The sequence below is a fragment of the Diabrotica undecimpunctata genome, chromosome 2 (assembly GCF_040954645.1).
Source record: "Diabrotica undecimpunctata isolate CICGRU chromosome 2, icDiaUnde3, whole genome shotgun sequence".
NCBI lineage: Eukaryota > Metazoa > Arthropoda > Insecta > Coleoptera > Chrysomelidae > Diabrotica > Diabrotica undecimpunctata.
This window is the reverse complement of record NC_092804.1, coordinates 160,996,994-161,015,622: the sequence shown is the minus strand read 5'-3', so window position 1 is coordinate 161,015,622 and position 18,629 is coordinate 160,996,994. Positions and strand designations below refer to the sequence as shown.

The window sequence follows — 18,629 nt, the reverse complement described above, 5'->3', positions numbered from 1 at the left end:
AATTATATAATTCTAAACAGCAAAGATAGTTTGAGCTTACCTTATATCTTTCCTAACCACAGTCGGTGGTACCCAACAATTAACAGCTTCAGTTCTGGTCAAAGGTGTTTTGACGTAGTAGTCTCGTGTAACAGGTTCTTTGTCCCACATAGATCGATCTCTAATTATAGGCGGTGCCGAGTGTGTGACTCTGCTTTCCGAGTAAGGATCACTGGTTGTGCTGGTAGATGACCATTGTTTGTCCAGTAGAGGTTGTTCCTGTTTGTGAAGTTCTCGAACCTTGCAAAGATATTTCTTTAAAAATTAAGTTTTTATAATAATCAAAAATTAAAAATGTTAAATCAATAATTTGTTTTAAATTGATGATGGGCTCAAATATTTACAAAGGAAAGATGGAAAGTTTTAGATCTAACCCATGATTGCACTGCTACAAATGAAAGTAAGCACACTTTTTCCAAAAGTAAATACCTCGTGTGATATGTTATTGTCATTCTAAATATTTCTGTCTTATGAAAACTTTATTTCCTAAGCAGTAATTAAAACAACATTTAAAAATTATATATGTTAACAATATGTGTATTATTTTTCAGCATTATCATGTTAGCTGGAATTTTGACACATTTTCGAAAAAGATCGTTCTTAATAGAATTAAGTATATATAAATAGAGAGAGTGCTAAGAAAATACAAAATAGAAACAATATTCAATACTGACAGAAAAATATCAACTATTTACCATTCGCAAAAACAAGAATACTTTTAGAAAATTAAGGAGTATGCAAGATTCCATGTTGGGACTGTGACAAACCGGAGAGACCAATCGAATCCATGTTAACGAGAAGAACAGCGAAAACCCATCGAAAGAAGAGAAAAACGTCATCCCTTGCACATGTCTCAAATATAGGACATACAATAAACCTGAATCAAACGACGATGCTAACTTTGGAATTAGAAGAAAACGTGAAATCAGAGAATCAATAGTTTAAACCAAAGGGATGATGTTCAAAGGCTTCCAATAACATGGAAAACGGTTTTGAAGGAGACAACAATAAATCAGGCAACAAGACCGACAAGTAGGACTCCTCCTACCTATACATATACAGAGCCAATCACAAGAAGCGCTGCCAAGGACCATTGATGACAATACAATACTCCCTCTATAACGAACACGGTTATTACGAGGTTTCGCTTATAACGAGGTACATTAGATGTCCCGTGAAATTTCTATTGAACTGTAACCCTTTATAGCGAGGTAAATTTGCTTATAACGAGAGAAAAAAAGATTGAAAAACGTGTTTTTTACTTTTTGGCCCGGCCGTAGCTATAAATAAATACCCTTTTTAACTGCGGGCCGCCCGCAATAAACTTCTTACAATTTATGATTCTTAGTCGGAAATGTAAAATTTATGATTCACAAGTGTCATTGTATTGGGTTGACCATTGACACCTAATAATATGGGTCCTAATAGACAAGATGTGGAAAGTGTTTTAAAGGTTGTCAGAAACTTTATCCAATGACAAAACGCAAATGAAGAAGCATAAAACTGTTTCACATCTTTAGAAAATATGATAGATAGAATACTGGACAATTTAAAGCAGCCAAAAATGACAAAATAACTTTATATGCTTTATATATATTTACAGAATACAGATTTTTTGTTTTAACGTATATCATTGACAGTAAAAGTAAACAACTCTTTTTTGTTTTAATGCATTTCATTGACAATAAAATTAAACAACTTTGTTTTAAAAACGCCATTCAAACAATATTTATTAGCATCTTATATTTCTCCGAATGGCTTCACTATAGAAAGTTAATGTTTTAGAAAACTACATATTCATATGTATGCACAGTATTATTGTTGTTGGATATAACGAGATCCGCTTATAACGATGTAATTAGCCTGCCATTTCAGTTCTCGTTATAGAGGGAGTCTACTGTATATGAAACAATATATAGGCCAATGTTACAAATAGAAAACTCAGAAGTGAAGAAATAAAAAACATACTTAAAATTAAACTGTTACTTGACACAATAAAGAAAAAAAAATTAGCATGGTTCGGTCATATAACACCGATGGACAGTAAGAGGCAAGTGAAAAAGTGTGGGAAGCTAACCAAGCAAGCAAAAACAGAAAGGCCAAACCAATAAAAGAGTGGAACAGCGACAAAGCAGAGATATCAGAAAATAAGGGCAAATATTGGCAAGAAGTAACACAAATGGCTAGAACAGAAAAGAATGAAGAAAATTCAGAAAAAGCTAGACGCCGCATCGTTGAGACTTAAGGAGAGGAACGATTATCTTGGACAGCAAGAATGTCAAATGAAGAAGCTCCACAACGACTACATAAAGACAGAAGCAAATAATCTAGAACATCTGTTGGGACATGAAAAATACTACCTATCCCAATTCATTTTAAAGAGTAAAGTAGAAGGAAGACGCGAACTGAAAAGAGAAAGCTAAATGAGATTCATGAGACAACGGACTGGACAAGACTTTCCAAGACTTATGAAAATAAAAAATATAAAACTCTGAAAATTGTGTAATTTAACATTCTTGCTATATTATAACCTCGACATAAAATAATAACCATTCTTAGTTAATCGCCCTGTATATTTTGAATATATTTTTGATTAAAAAATAAATTATAATAACAGAATCACATATATTTCTATTTCAACATATTGGAGTCTTCTTTTGAAATTATTGTACTGTATTAAAAGATAATATCTGTTAATGATTGTTGTTGTTTTCAGAATGCTAGACATTAAGACTTCTAAACATCATTAGGAATAATTACTGCACGCATTCTTAATATGAGTAATATTTCAATTATGTATTTAGTATTTTAATGAATTTCCGGTTTTATAATATTTATAGATACCTGCAGCGATCGAATTTTTTTGTTTCCGTTTTTTCCCTATTTCGTATTCCAATTTCTTTGCTGTCATTTACTATTGAATATGTATTAATATATTTACTAATGTTTGGAAATATTAAGAGATATATTTTATTCAAAATAATTACCTCAAGAATTTTTTTACCCTTTTTAGCTATCAGTCGCTATGTTAATTATTAGATTTTGATTTACCATGATAAATTCTACAGAATCGTAGGATGTCCTGATATCACTCTAATAAATCACTACTAAACTCAAAACTAGTATTTAAGACCGACCTTAAATATTCCAATACTAACAGAACTCATCACTCAAATAAGACAAATCATGAATAACAATTAGCTGGGAGGAACAAGATAATTATAATTCATGGCATATTTATTACAATAAACAATACCTGAATCATCTGTGATACACTGACAGACATATCTGTGATATAATTCTGATAGTTAATAGAAAAATTAATATAAAACTGATGCATGACGAATTAAATAGTGAAGACAAAACTATCAGACAAAACACAATCTTAACTCAAAGTTTCTGTCATAAACTATATCTTTAACTGGATTCATAGAGGACGATGCATCTAAAAAGCATGAATGGGTATCCAGCTCCAGTTTATGATTCAGCGACATTATGACATATCGTAGTAGCTCGAAGAAAATACCGAAGACCCAACCTTGTTCACTTATAGTCCAATAGAATTTACAAAAATAAATATGGATAAAATCGAAAAGCACAAAGATCAATAAAAAAGCAAATCTTACTATAAATTTATGGATAAAAAATGAAACGAATGGGTTAGAAAAGTAACAAAATTAAGAGTACTTACAGATAACGTGGTTAGTTTTAAAATGCGAATTACAGGCTATAACATTCGACAAAATGATCAAATTTGGAACATGGAGCATAATATATATTGGCGACCATGGGAACAATACTAGAAAGGTAGACAAGGACCTCACTTTAGATAGAGTGCCAGTAAATACTAGTACCGGTAGATACTAGGACTTTCATATATGCAGACGATACATCTATTGTTGCAAATTAAAAAATCTTTTGCCAAAGTGGAGACAACATTAACTTAAGCCTTAAATACAACAACATATTGCGTAATATAACAACATACTGCGTAATACAACAACATACTACATAATGACAACATACTATGAATCAAATTATCTTAGTGAAGACAACATTAACTGAAGCCTTAAATAAAATGACAACATACTACGAATCAAACTATCTTAAGCCAAACACCAGAAAAACTGAGGTATGCTCCTTCGTACCAGTGACGCTTCCAGAAAACTGAACATTCAACGATGAAATGAAACCTTTGAACACTGCACTTCCCTTAAATACCTGGAAGTAACTTTGGATCGTACATTGACATCCAAAGAATATTAAAAATAAAAAAGACGGTTTAAGTTTGATTTCGTTACAGCGTTCCACCATTCGCTGATATGCATATTTCAGCCTCTCGGCTTTTTCAGAGCGAACTCATGGCAAGCAATCATTCGATTTCCGATTTAAAAAAATACTACATAAAAAAGCAAGGCGAACACACTGGCAGAATCAATCAATCAATCTGTTTCTAAATCATTTACATGTGTAGTGTAAAATGTTCCATGAAAATGCCAACTCGTCGAAAATTTTAAGCAATAATAAAATATTTTATTTAATCCCATACCAATAAACCCAGAAAATTCTGTGTTATTCTGATAAAAGTATTATTAAAAATAAGATATGCACCAATAAGGCTCGTAAAAACAACTATGAGTAAAGTGATCTGCAGAGTGCAAATACAAGGCGATATGTCACAAGCGTTTGAAACATATGCAGAGTTAAGGCAGGGAGACGCGCTGGCGTGCCTTCTCTTTAATATAGCGTTAGAAAAGACTGTAAGAGATGCCGAGTTACACAATAGGGGAACAATCTTTAATAAATCAACGCAGATTATGGCTTACGCTGACGATCTGGATTTGATCGCACGTACTACACGAGGACTTAAAGAGATGACTTCCACCTTCTTGACAGCCGCACAAAATATGGGCCTTAAAATAAACGAGGAAAAAACCAAAATGTTAGCATCTATTCCAAATAACAGAGATAGAGCTAGAAACGCCGAAGAAAACTTCAGTATAGACCAATATAATTTTGAGGTAGTAAATAAGTTTACATATTTGGGTTCTCTCATAACAAACGATAATGACACATCTGAAGAGGTAAAACGGAGGGTACTGCTAGCAAACAAATGTTATTTTGGACTAAGCAAGCAGCTAAAAAACAGAAATTTAAGCCAGAAAACCAAACTAATAATATATAGAACACTCATCCTATCAGTGCTGACATATGGGTCAGAAACATGGACCATCTCCAAAACAGACGCAAATCTTCTGCTCGTCTTCGAAAGGAGGATACTAAGAAGAATAGTGGGCGCATTCTGTGAGAATGGTATTTGGAGAAGGCGATATAATTTCGAATTGTACGAGAAGTATAAAAAAATAGTAAATGGTAGAGATGTAATATCCTTCATAAAAATAGGTAGGCTTATATGGGCTGGACATGTGTCAAGAGCAAATGAAAATTACCCACCCAGACGAACTCTATTATCGGTCCCAGTGGGAAATAGGAGTAGAGGCAGACCACGACTGAGATGGAGGGACGGTGTGGACGAGGACGCAAGGAAAATCGGCGCGGCAAATTGGCAACGGTTGGCGATGAACAGAAACGACTGGCGAAATAGACTGGGGAAGGTCAAGGCTCAACTAGAGCTGTAGCACCACTGATGATGATGATGATGAAGATATGCACCGTCTTTCATAACCTTGCAGAATTAACGATTAACATACACCATGGAGAATGTAACTCGGAACACAATACCGTAAAACTTCGTCTTAACTCAAAAGAATAGCCGTGGTTTGGTGATTTGCTTTCCTTGCTATAGAAGACCTCTCTAGTCATAACGACAGCAAATATCATGACGTCCAAAATAGCTATTTACAGCATCTATTAACAAACAGTTTCACTAAAAATTCAAAATACTCTCATATGTAGCGAAGCGGTACTCTTTTCAATGTCAACAAACCATTCGCTCCTCGAATATTCAGCACGCAAAAACCCTCATTCCGTTTTATGAAAGATGTAGACGAATCATAAATGAATTAAACCTTGAAGTCCTCGAAATCTATCCTAACAAGATGATAAACCCCCTCCTTGGCTAATATCTTCTCATATAAATTTGGATCTGTTGTCAGAAAGAGGTGCATTCGGAATTCCACAGAAAGAACTATTCTTAAAGTGTGATGCCTAAGTGATTATTCAATATTTAAAAGCAATAAACTATTTATACACAATTTGGTTGTTGTAACTTATACACGATCAAGTGCAAAAATCGACAAACGATTGTTTTTTTATAACATCAAAAGTATTTAAAAATGTATATAAGTGGATATAATTGATAAAAATATTCTCAATATAAAAATTACTTACTGTTACGCTTGAATGAGAATCCGAACTTTGTTGAGACTCCAGGCTCCTTTGAGAACTTAACGAATCTCCACTGCCTTTCCGCTGAGGAGTGTAATCCAAATCCGAATAGTCGATAGTTTGGTGCGATTTGGGAGTCTTCTTTCGTATCACTTCTAAAGTTATCTTTTCCGGTTTTAAGTCTTCATACCTGAACATTTAAAAACGATTTTTTAACGAACTTCCAAAAGGTTGCTGACTGGTACAAGTTTCTTTTATTGTCCGAGTAACAAATATGATGTTAAATTAAAATTAAAATCGAGATCTTTAACAATATTTTGAAATTGTGAGACCTTTAGTAATAATATTTATACTTGCACAGCATTATTTCTATAATACTTTAAGAAAAAATATGCAGAACTGTTATTTATCAAAATAATTAAGTGCACAACGTGTTCAAACTAAAGTTATATTAAAATAAAACGCAGAAATACAGATTGCTATGACCGTTACGGATAATTACGGCGACTAAAGTGAAAAATAAAGATTTTGAACGTGCCCGAAAATAATATAATAAACGATTACTATTAGAAATTTTTGAAGATTGTTATCGTGAATGTCGATCGTTCATTGACGATAGGGAATAAATACGAGGGCAGTGAGTGTATAAAAAAAATATGTTGTAAAAAAATTGATAATTTTGTTTGATAATATTTTACAGAGAAATTAAAATAGGACTAGAAAAAGCACGGACAAATTTTAAAAAATTGAGGAAGGTAAACTGCATAAGAGACCTGAAATGAGGCGATGACACAACTCTACGGAATGGAAGCGGTCCTAAGAATACCTTAAATCCGTTGACTACTGCCAAAAACTGGAATCATATGCATTTTGGGTACATAGGAGAATCCTGAAGATCTAATCTTTTGAGCACGTAACAAACAACGAAGTCTTTGCTCCTGATGGGCACTCTGTTAATAATCTTCTTCTTTCGGTGCTACATTAGGTCTCCCTAACATTGGTGAGTTGTTATCGGTTTTTTGTTAATCGAGTCTATATCGGTCTTCACCAAGAACGGTATTTGCTCTATTTAATAGTCCAGGGTATTCGGAGCATTCTGCTATGCAACTGCATCTCAAACTCCTCTAGGCGATTGATCGCATCAGCCTTCAAAGTCCAGGTCTCGGCGCCATATAGCAACACAGGCCAAATAGAAACGTTGGCCGTTTGACGTTTGAAATGTGGTCGGCAGTTCATCTAATTCCGGCTTTATTTCTAACCGTTCAGACATTAGTCTTCTATTTTTGCTTTTAAATTGGGGACCTTGCAAACGATTTTTTTAATGACCTTTTACTAGCTCCTTTACCAGCTGTTATGTATTCTCTGCATCCACACTAATCCACAGACTTTCATTATTATGGATATGAATGATGAATCCATTTATGGCGCAAATTTTGATCCAATTGACTAATATAACCAAAAACAATCTTCTTGTTCTCCCCACATTGTAGCGTTTCATTTTCCTAGCCCTTAAAATACTGACTGTACTGTATTTTGATTATAATACCTCGTAGGCTGTGACTAGGTTTTATTCTCAAACTATTCTCATGTATTATTGACACAGCTGTACTTTATTTCCCCCAAGTAACTAATAAAAATGTTCACATGGAATTTTACAGATGCTTTATTATTTTTGTTGTTGCGATGGCTGGTGACGTTAAATAATTAGTTTTTTTAGGTACGGTGGTATAACCGAGAATTCGCATTTTTTACGGAAATTTTAATTCTTTGTCATTCAATAAAACATAAAATATAGAAAAATGTTTCCTATCTTCCTAGGTTTCTTTTGCTGAGGCTGGCATTCAGTAGCCATGCTCATCAATGTCACCACCTCTGTAGTTTTATGCAGTTCAATGCCAGGCTACTTACGGAGCCACCCTGTGTCAAAATGTCATCAATCTTCTTTCTTCATTGTCTTAAAGCCAATGAGGTAAGAATGGAATTTGACCTCGTGCGAGGGTTAAGGCACAGAGGTTCACGAATTTCAAAAGTGAGTGCGTAAATATTTTATTTAGACAATTTATATTAAGATTACCTATATGATTAAATTTTGTTATTTCAATTATTAGGAAGTAACACATTTTTTTGAGAATATTAAGAGATATATGATTAAATTTCATTATACTTCGAGCGTTCTTAACCTCCCGGCATTTCATCTCTCTTTTCTGTCTCTGAACGTCCAGCATACAGGCGAAATTTTGTTTAAGTGGTGTCTTGACGAGGTAGGCCGAAAAATTCTTTTATATTTCAAATAAATATTTATTTTAGATCCTTAACGGGAGCGCTAATAGTTGCCAGAACTATGTTTATTGGCCCCAGGTTATCTAAATAGCTATGGATTTATGGTATGTGTTCTAAAACCAGAATGTATAGTTGGCCGCCATTACATGACACCCTCAACAATTCGAAGAATTACCGTTATTTGGTAAAGTGCCTTTTGTGGAATATCCTGTTAGCTTAGCTGCCCAATCCTATATATTTTTATGGTAGATATCAAGTTTCAACGTTCTGAAATCCCAGCCTGAGTACCTAGTTGCTAAAAATTATATCCTTTTTACAAGCCACAAAAGCATTTGAATGATTCAGGTTGTACCTATTTTATATTTTTTTTATTGAACAGTAAAGATTACCTATGAGCTAAATAGGAGTGATGTGATTTATTATTGGTCTTTTACTTACATAAATATCTACATAATATATAAATATCTTCTATATAATAGAATTTTTTATGTGAACGAGTTTCGAAATTTGGGATAAAGTATGATTTCTTTTCATATACGTATTTCTCATTCATAAATCTAATAAAAAGATATAAAATGTTTGTTTTCTTACTAAGTGATTTTAAGTTTAGTTTCGTATAAACACTTCTCATTTGTAATTTAATATGTAAACAGAGACTGTTTATTTCTTTTCCGGAATGACGTAATTCTCCTAGAATCTTTTAATAACGTTTTGTTCGTTACAAAATAATAGAAGTTAGCTTTTTTAAAAATTTTCATTTTATTTCTTTGTCTGAGCTCGTTTCTTTACAGGAGTAAACTATTAAAGGATGGTGCCCAATTCGTTATTTTAAATATAATACAAATAGCTGATATATTTATATGATTTTTGAAAGAACCACACACAAAATCTTCCCGACACGAGCAAAAGGGGCTATATTATTTGTATACATAGGTAAAGAGTTTTCTTACGTTACAATACTATTAAAAGTATATGTTAGGATCAATCTATTGATGATCTCTTGACGGTCGATCTATTGTATTGTAGTCAGTTATTGTAAAAATAATAATTTTTTTAATCTCTTTAAAAAACATCTAAACACATTAAAAGATTGTGTTCATGGTACGGGTTTAAGTATCTAGATGGATAGAGTTAAAGCGGCAGACAGCTTGGAGAAGTCTGCTGTTCTGTCTTTTAGATGTTTTTTTGAAGAAATTTTTTGAAAAAAGTTTTGTCCCATGAGTCCCCAAAGAGCATGTTTTCTAACTTAAAAATAGCCAGGTGGTAGTAGCTAGTCAAATTTCAAGGTAATCACTACAGTAACTAGTTGTTTCTTTAACTTACCCACTATAGGCACTGATGAATTAGAATATCGTTTTAAAATACATTTTGAGTGAGTAGGTTGAAAATCAAATGTGTTTTCTTTGACATAGTATTTAATCATTAAACAATCCTCGAATTATAAACAGCGATAAAACAAATATTTTACCGCAAAAATGTTGACTATTCACAGAATCACTTATTGTGTCATTAAATATATGTTTTTGTAATTAACAAAAATAATTTATTGATCAACAGAATATTTGAAATTCTTTTTTTAATTTATTAAAATTCACAAAAATATGAATACAAATTTCAACATTCCCGTCTGTAATAATAATCTTTGTTAGTTTGTAAAATATCACTTATAATAAAATAAAATAGGTCATTACCTGTAATTTCCCGAGTTATTGAGATAATGATGATAATAAGCAGGTTGTTGAGTTGACACGCTCGGTAGTGAAACGGTCGACCTTAAACTTATTTTTCCGTGCGAAGTAGTATCAATGTCATCCTCCGGTATACCACTGCTCCTGTTAAGTAAAAAAAAAATATATAAAAACTTGACACGCAACAACAAATAATGTGTATATTAAATAAAATCATCCATATGAAGGAATATGGGTAATACAAATGGCACTTACTCATCAGAATCCAACAGTTTTCTATCGATTTGATCTGCACGTACTTCTTCAAGACTAGAATCTTTACTAATGAATGCCTCGTCTGAGCTTCCATGTTTTATTTGGAGATGAGCAGGAAGTGCACTAACAATCTGGAAAAGAAATGGAAAAATATAGACACAAAACTTATCTTGTCTAACACTTTACGATTACTGTTTTTTTTATATTCTGTTAATAGAAAAAATATATAGAAAATTGATTGATAACAGCCGACTCAAATTTAAATTCAAATCAGGGAAATAATTGGGTACACAGCTGATAGACAAGGTATTACTCTTTTTACATTATCCAATATATTTCGCCTAGTTTCATAGGCATCATCAAGGAAAGCTACAATGATGGTTATTAGGTTATTTTTGAAGTTATACTTGTATACGCGCGGTCGACGTTGGAAATTTGCACGGGAGTGAATCGGTGAAATCATTACATAGGTAAAATGTGAGTAAGAGAGAGACAGAAGATATATTTTCTCTCTCTTTCTCTATCGGGAATAAAAATGTTCCTTTTGTATATATATTTAATATTATCTATATTATATATATAATATAATATATATTAATATTATTATTTATGTGATATGTTTTGTATTATTTATTAAATGTTCATAACTATTTTAGGGTTTTGTATTTCAAAATAATAATTACAATAAATCACTGTATGACCGAGAACTACCAATTTTGAAATACGTTAGTGTCATGTCTAATTGGCAAATTTCTTACATGTTTGGTTTATACGCTGGTATATGCGAGTTCGATTCCCAATATGAATTTCCTTTTTTATTTTTGAAATGTTTAAAAACCCCACGTTAGTCTTATTAAATATATGTAATATACGCAAAAACGCTAAATTTTAAAATAAAATGAAAATTTACAACATAATCCGAGTTGTTGGTTTTTTATTTTTATCTTCCACAAACATTTTTTGAAGTTATACTTCTATACGCGCGTTCGACGTTGGAAATTTGTGTGTATTCGTATATATTGAGTGAATCGGCAAAATCATTACATATGTAAGATATAGGTAAGAGAGAGATAGAAGATATATTTTCTCTCTCTTTCTCTCTATAAAAATAATTCATTTGTAATGTATTATAATATTGAATTATGTGGCAGTGTATTGTATTGTATTTTTATATTAATAACAAAATTAACAATGAATTTTACTGCAGAGTATGTGTACAAAAAATTTTTTTGCATTCAATTCCTTTTATACATATTTATATGAAAATAAAAATATATATTTTGGACACTGGACTGCCACACCCGTTTTTTTACATATGATGAATTAGTTTTTTTTATTTATTTTTATACTTACTAAGTGAGGATGTTTGTGAAGATGTTGAATTTGAAACAAGTTATGCATAACAATAATAATTAGAAACTAAAAGTGAGGTTAAAAAAATTACACAGATTTGACTTCAATCTAAATTAAAATATTGTTAAAATGTTAAATAATAAAAGATTTTAATTAATTATCTGAGCCATTTATGAACTGAAAGTAAGGTTAGACATTTAGTTGATGTATTTTGTTTAATATAAATAGGTAGTTAGTAAAATTACATTTGTCTTTATCATATTTTAATTTAGATTGCAGTCAAATATATGTAATTTACGGATATGGGATACAGGCAACAATATGGCTGGGCTGTCCTTAGAGTAGGGATTATGGTCTAAATAGAAAAATGTAAACGGGTGGGGCATAATACTGACTTGTCCGCAAAAAGGTAAAATGTTCCAGAAGCGAACTGAGCCTCGGTTCGGATTTCCAGGTGAGGACTATTTCAGGGTGAACACCATTACAGATAAAAATCAGGATAGGGTCTTGGAATCTAGGAAGTGTTTCAGGTAAGTATAAAAATAATAAACAATATTACATACTCTATGACACAGTAGTGCTTCCTAATAGTACAGAAGATATACAGCATCTCATGGTAAGGGTTCAAAGATCTAGCTAAGAGAGCATACTCAATTTAAATCTAAACACAACCAAACGGATGCTGATAAGTTAAACCAAACAACCTGCCAGACATTAGATTTTAATTAATTATTTCAACACGAGGATTGATACATACGCCTTGGTACAGTTGTTAACTCCAAATGGGATTAAACAATCGAAATACGCTGTTGAATTAAAAACGCCAAATCAAAATTTAACAACACGAGAAATATATTCATAATTATATAGTAGTATAATATCTTATACTAAAATTCCTTTAAAGGCTATGTACTTTCTGTTGTGCTGTATCGGGCAGAGGCGTGGACATTAACGGAAAAATGAACGAAACTGTTGAAGTCATTTGAAATGCGGGTGTACCCATTCATTCTTAGACATCGAATACATCACAAAACCGGAAGTATTGAGAAAGAAGAAATATAAACTATCAAAAAAGGGAAGCTTAAGTATTTCAGCCATCTAGTGAGACATGACAAATACCGTTTACTGCAGCTAATAGTTTAGGGAAAGAAGTATAGCAAACGCGGACCCAGAAGAAGACATTCGTGACTCCATAACTTATTGACAGGGGCATGGAATCACATTAGTTCAATTATTCAGAAATATGACAAATAAAGTTAAAATTACCGGGGTAATAGTCAACATTCATGGAAAAGGCAACAAGGCGCTTCAAGAAGAATAATTAGGAAACATACGAGAGGGATGACTTTTATGAAGATACTCTCGATACATTTATACAATACATACCCCTTGTTAATAAAATACATTTATATATAAATAAATATCAAAGAAAAATGTTTACCTTAAACTCCTCTATGAACAAAAACTTGATTACACAAAGTGACATGGATTTTTACACTATTTTCAAAACAACGCCCGAATGTTAGGTCTTCACTACAATTGTCCAAAGTTTAATGTCAATGAAATGCAACCTCTAAAAAGCAATCTTATGAATGCAAGATCGTCGTAACTGAACCCAGTTAATTATAATTGTGGGAATGTACCTTATACAAAACAATTATTACCACCATTTGGTGTTCAAGTACAAATATTCGATGACGTGAGAATGTAAACAGAAAGAAATTTGCAATTGTGACTATAATATAATAACTACAATTAAATGTTTATAATTAAAGTAGCACATAAAAACTAATTCTAAACTTGCGTACGATCTGGTATGTTTACACAGGATTGGATCTCAAAAAACGAATATGCAACTGATACCTCTTCCAAGAATAGGCTAGTGTATTTCTAATTATCGCTTTGTGAAGATCACTTCTATACTAAGTAGTGCGTTCATAATAGCCAAAATGCTGGCCAAAATTTTGGAAACTTAACAAAAAAATATTGTTTTTCCAGCAATACTCGTCTCACGACCGTGATTTATATAGTTTATTAATATATTTATATTTTTATATCTTGGTGTAAGCAACAATGTATCGATCTAGAACATTTACAACGACAGCACGACGACCGTAATTTACATAAAAAGCTTAAGGGGACTGCTGGAATATACAGAAAACGAAGACCAACTACCATAGTTAATCAGGATAAACAGATAGTGCTGGGTGAAAAGGAGAAAATTGATATATGGGAAAATTATATCCAGGAGCTCTTCCATGATGAAAGACCCATGAGTGAAGTTTATACAGACGACCAGCTGACTGGCCCTTCAATCACCAAAGAGGAGATAGAAAAGGCAATATTAAATTCAAAAAACAATAAGGCACCTGGACCAGATGAAATCCCGTCAGAAATACTCAAATTACTGGATGAAAGGGGAATTTCAGCACTACACAAAATATTTAACTTAATTTATGAAACTGGCTGCTATCCTCAACAGCGGTTACGCTCTACCTTTATTCCCCTGCCCAAGAAAGTCAATGCAAAAAGGTGTGAGGATCACAGACTCATTAGCCTGATGAGTCACACTTTAAAGATATTCTTAAAAATACTACATCAAAGATTATACAAAAAATGTGAATGGGACATCAGTCACTCCCAGTTCGGGTTTAGGCAAGGTTTAGGAAAACGAGAAGCAATAGTAGCAACACAGGTGCTGGTCCAAAATTGTTACGATCAGAAGAAGGATGTGTTCCTATGCTTATTAGATTACCAAAAAGCGTTTGATCGTGTCCAACACCACAAGTTAATGCAGATCCTCAAGAAAGTTGATATAGACCAAAAAGACATAAGATGCATTGAAAACTTGTACTGGCATCAAACGGCACAGTTAAAAATAGACAATTCTATATCCAAACCCATACATATAAGAAGGGGCGTTCGACAGGGATGTGTGCTTTCCCCTCTTTTATTTAACATTTATTCGGAAGCCATATTTCAAGAGTCTTTGGAGGATGCAAAGATGGAAATCAAAGTGAATGGAGTATTGATCAACAACATACGATATGCTGATGATGGTGTCTTAATTTGTGACAACATAGTCGATCTTTAACAACTTGTCACTATAATCGGGGAATACAGTAAGCGAGTGGGATTAGAGATTAATACCAAAAAAACCAAATTTATGATCATCTCCAGAAACTTGGATGCACTTGAAAACTCCACCATAACACTGAATACTAAGTCCATTGAAAGAGTGAGTAAATTTAAATACCTGGGATCGTGGCTTTTTGAAGACTGGGCATCGGACAGGGAAGTAAAATGTATTGAGCAAGCTCGACAAGCTTTCGTAAAATTCAAGAAGGTACTGACTTGTTCAGAGTTCGATCTTCAACTGAGACTAAGGTTTACTAAATGCTACGTATGGTCAGTGCTGCTATATGGCGTAGAGGGCTGGACACTCAAAACGAGGGATATAAACAGATTAGAAGCTTTCGAAATGTGGCTCTATCGCCGTATCCTAAAAATACCATGGACAGCGAAAATCACAAATATAGATATCCTTAAAAGAATAAACCAAGAACGCCAACTTTTCGAAACCATCAATAAAAGTACAACGGCGTATCTAGGTCACATCATGCGAAATGAAAAATACCAGTTCCTCCAACTTATAATCGAGGGTAAAATTGAAGGCAAGAGAGGAATGGGACGCAAGAAAATGTCCTGGCTCCGAAACATAAGGCAATGGACAGGGATTAACGACATACAATCTCTGATACATATTGCAAGAAATAGAGAATTAATGGAAAATGTGATCGCTAACATCCATTAGTGGATTTGCATCTGAAGAAGAAGAAGATATCTTGGTGCCTATTCGTTTTGAATATTGGCGATCATTCTGGCTATAATTATTTTATCAACTGATGCTTTAAATAGATTAGTTGTTGTTGTGGAGAACTATTGTTTTTTAACCATGATATTATTCTCCCAATTCCTCGCTTTCCAAATACTTTGCCTTAAAGGATTATTTTCAGTAATCTGTATTAATGCCCTTTCTCATTATGTGTTCGAGATATTCTTTCTCCTTTTAATCGTATACATCACTTCCCTTTCTTTCCCCTATATATAGGTAATTATTTAATAAAATATGGAAACGGATTCAAGCGAAATGCTGAAAATTCGAGATTTGTGAATGGCAACACTGTATCGCGTCAGTTAACGACGAGTGCCGTAATTTAGTCGTCGAATTGGAAGCGCTTAGTATAGTTTCGTACCATTTCCAGTCTTTATTAGTGACTTCAGGTAGTTATTACTAAGGTGATATTTTTTAATTATCGGAGAGGGAACATCAGTGATTTAGTCGATTTAAAGAAAATGGCCGCCAGAAACCAAAAACGCCAGGATGTTGATTCGTCGCCAGGAATGTTTGTAAACGTTATCATAAATAACACTAGAACGATAAAATCGGCAAAAAGAACAGGCAGAAAACCGAAAGTTAGTTAATACCATGAGCGCAGCTGACATCAGAATGTGTACAGTGTAGAATAGTATTAATGCTATTGTCAAATCACCTAGCTTACAAATATCGGACTGCACTATTAGTAGAAAGAAAGCCGTTCATGAACAAAAAACAGAGACAAAACATATTGATTGGGCTTTGGCACACAGAGAGTGGACAGAAAGGAGTAAGGTAATTTGAAGTGATCAAACCAGAATCTCGATCTTTGGGAGTAAGAATCAAAGATGTAATCCATCTTCTGTATAATAGAGAAGTTCCCCTAAATATTATAAAAACTATGGAAAACATCTACCAAACCAACAAAATGGAAGTCAGAATAGATGGACAACTTAGAAACCTATAAAAATAGGTAGCGGAATACAAAGGAAGAGGATACATAATGGGAAACACAGAAACAAAAATACTTTGTTACGCAGACGACGCAATATTGATAGCCCAACATGAAGATAGTCTGCAAAGACCGGTCCACAGATTTAACATAGGAGCAAAAGAATTTAATATGACAATCTCATCTCAGAAAACTAAAACAATAGTAGTCAGCAAAGATCCAACCAGATGTAAAATAGAAATTGATGGCATTAGTATTGAACAAGTAATGGAAATAAAATACCTGGGAATTACACTGTCTAGCTATGCAGACCTGGACAAAGAAGTGAGAGATCAAGTTCAAGAAGCAAATAGACTGGAAAGATGCCTTAATAACACGTACAAGAATTTACAAAGCCAGTCAAGACCAATAATGACATATGCCTCAGAAACAAGACCCGACACAGCCACAACGCAAAGGCTACTGGAAACGGCAGAGATGAGAGTACTGAGAAGAATAACAGGAAATACGCTGAGATCGAAAGAGAAGTGAAGACATTAGAAGAAAATGTCACGTACAGTGTATAAATAAATTGACACAAAATAGAAAAAAAGAATGAAATAATCACATAAGCAAAACGGAATGACCACATCAACAAACTGGGAAATGAGAAAATAAGAGACAAAACCTCTCAACGGTGATATTTTGTTAGAAGATGCAGTGAGAGAAAAAAATAATCTACCTTCAACTGCGAACAGACATCAATCATTTGCAGAAACCCAAGTAATGGCATTATATGCCGTGAGTTTTCAAACTGGTCGCTTAATACAATTTACTCCTTTTAACCCTGTATTTAAAAGAATAATCGAATAAAAGTTATGACCAATTGAGCTTACCTGAGTTCTCCTTGGCGGTATGCCTCCTTTCATCTTTATTTCACATATCATTTTCCGAACTTTACAACCTCTACAATGAGCTTGGAATATAACTAGTGTTGTCTTCAACTTTTGTAACCAACTTCTAGATTTGTAACCTCTCCAATGTTTTTGTATCTTCAGCGTTGCTTGAAGTCTTCTAATATATTTTTGAACCAAGAACATTCTAAAAAGATGTACATACATAAATACTTTTGTGGTGTTTCTAGAAAATTAGTTAATTTTTAGAGTTATTAAAAACGAAACGATAAAAGATCTACAATAACTCCATGTTAGTAAGTACACGCAATATGCATAGGGGAACAGTTGTCTAACATAGGTAAAAGCAATCCATGATATTTAGATGATATTGTTTATTAAAAAGGAAAAAGGAAAGGATAATTATTATATCGGAGTCGTGATTTTTGATGGATTCATTAAAGAAAAAGCCAAGGACACATTTTTAACATGCGTCGTGTTAACACGCATTAAACGTGTCATAGAAATATCTATTACGTTATTTTAAATACTTACAATTACGTCATATATTATTGTGATGTGTCGTCATAAGAGAATATATTCTTGTTTATTTCCTGCGTAAATATCTAGGCGGAACCAAAATCAAACGACAGAGCAATTTATTATAAACAGTCTCCAAAATGTTTAGATTGTCAATCTTAAAGACGCAAAATGATTAAGAATCTTTTTCGGTGTTTTATGATATACGGGATGAAATGAAAATGCTACACAAACCCCACGTAAGAGCGAAAACTGGACAAACAGAAACAGTTTTGGTTTAGGGCAAACAGAATTCAGGTTGGAACGACAGTAGCATTTTCTAGCTATTGTAATAGCGCGAGTATTAATGGGTAGCATGAAATATGTTAAAGTACATCCTGACTCCAGTGAATAAAAAAAAAACAAAAATCACAACTAAAAACTAT

At 33.0% G+C, this 18,629-nt stretch overlaps 1 protein-coding gene across 6 annotated transcripts in view; it reads right to left on the bottom strand.

Moving 5' to 3' along the window:
- Window positions 1-18,629, bottom strand: part of LOC140435145 (unconventional myosin-IXb-like) — a 143,018-nt gene that overhangs the window by 17,522 nt on the left and 106,867 nt on the right. For 5 of the 6 annotated variants that reach the window (XM_072523882.1, XM_072523880.1, XM_072523884.1 and 2 more), the window contains 5 exons: window positions 17,668-17,872; window positions 10,611-10,741; window positions 10,359-10,499; window positions 6,391-6,577; window positions 41-294 (listed from right to left, as the gene is read on the bottom strand). In XM_072523882.1, the coding sequence (XP_072379983.1) occupies window positions 41-294; window positions 6,391-6,577; window positions 10,359-10,499; window positions 10,611-10,741; window positions 17,668-17,872 (918 nt within the window). The remainder of the gene's footprint in view (window positions 1-40; window positions 295-6,390; window positions 6,578-10,358; window positions 10,500-10,610; window positions 10,742-17,667; window positions 17,873-18,629) is intronic. The other variant, XM_072523883.1, reaches the window with a different exon arrangement.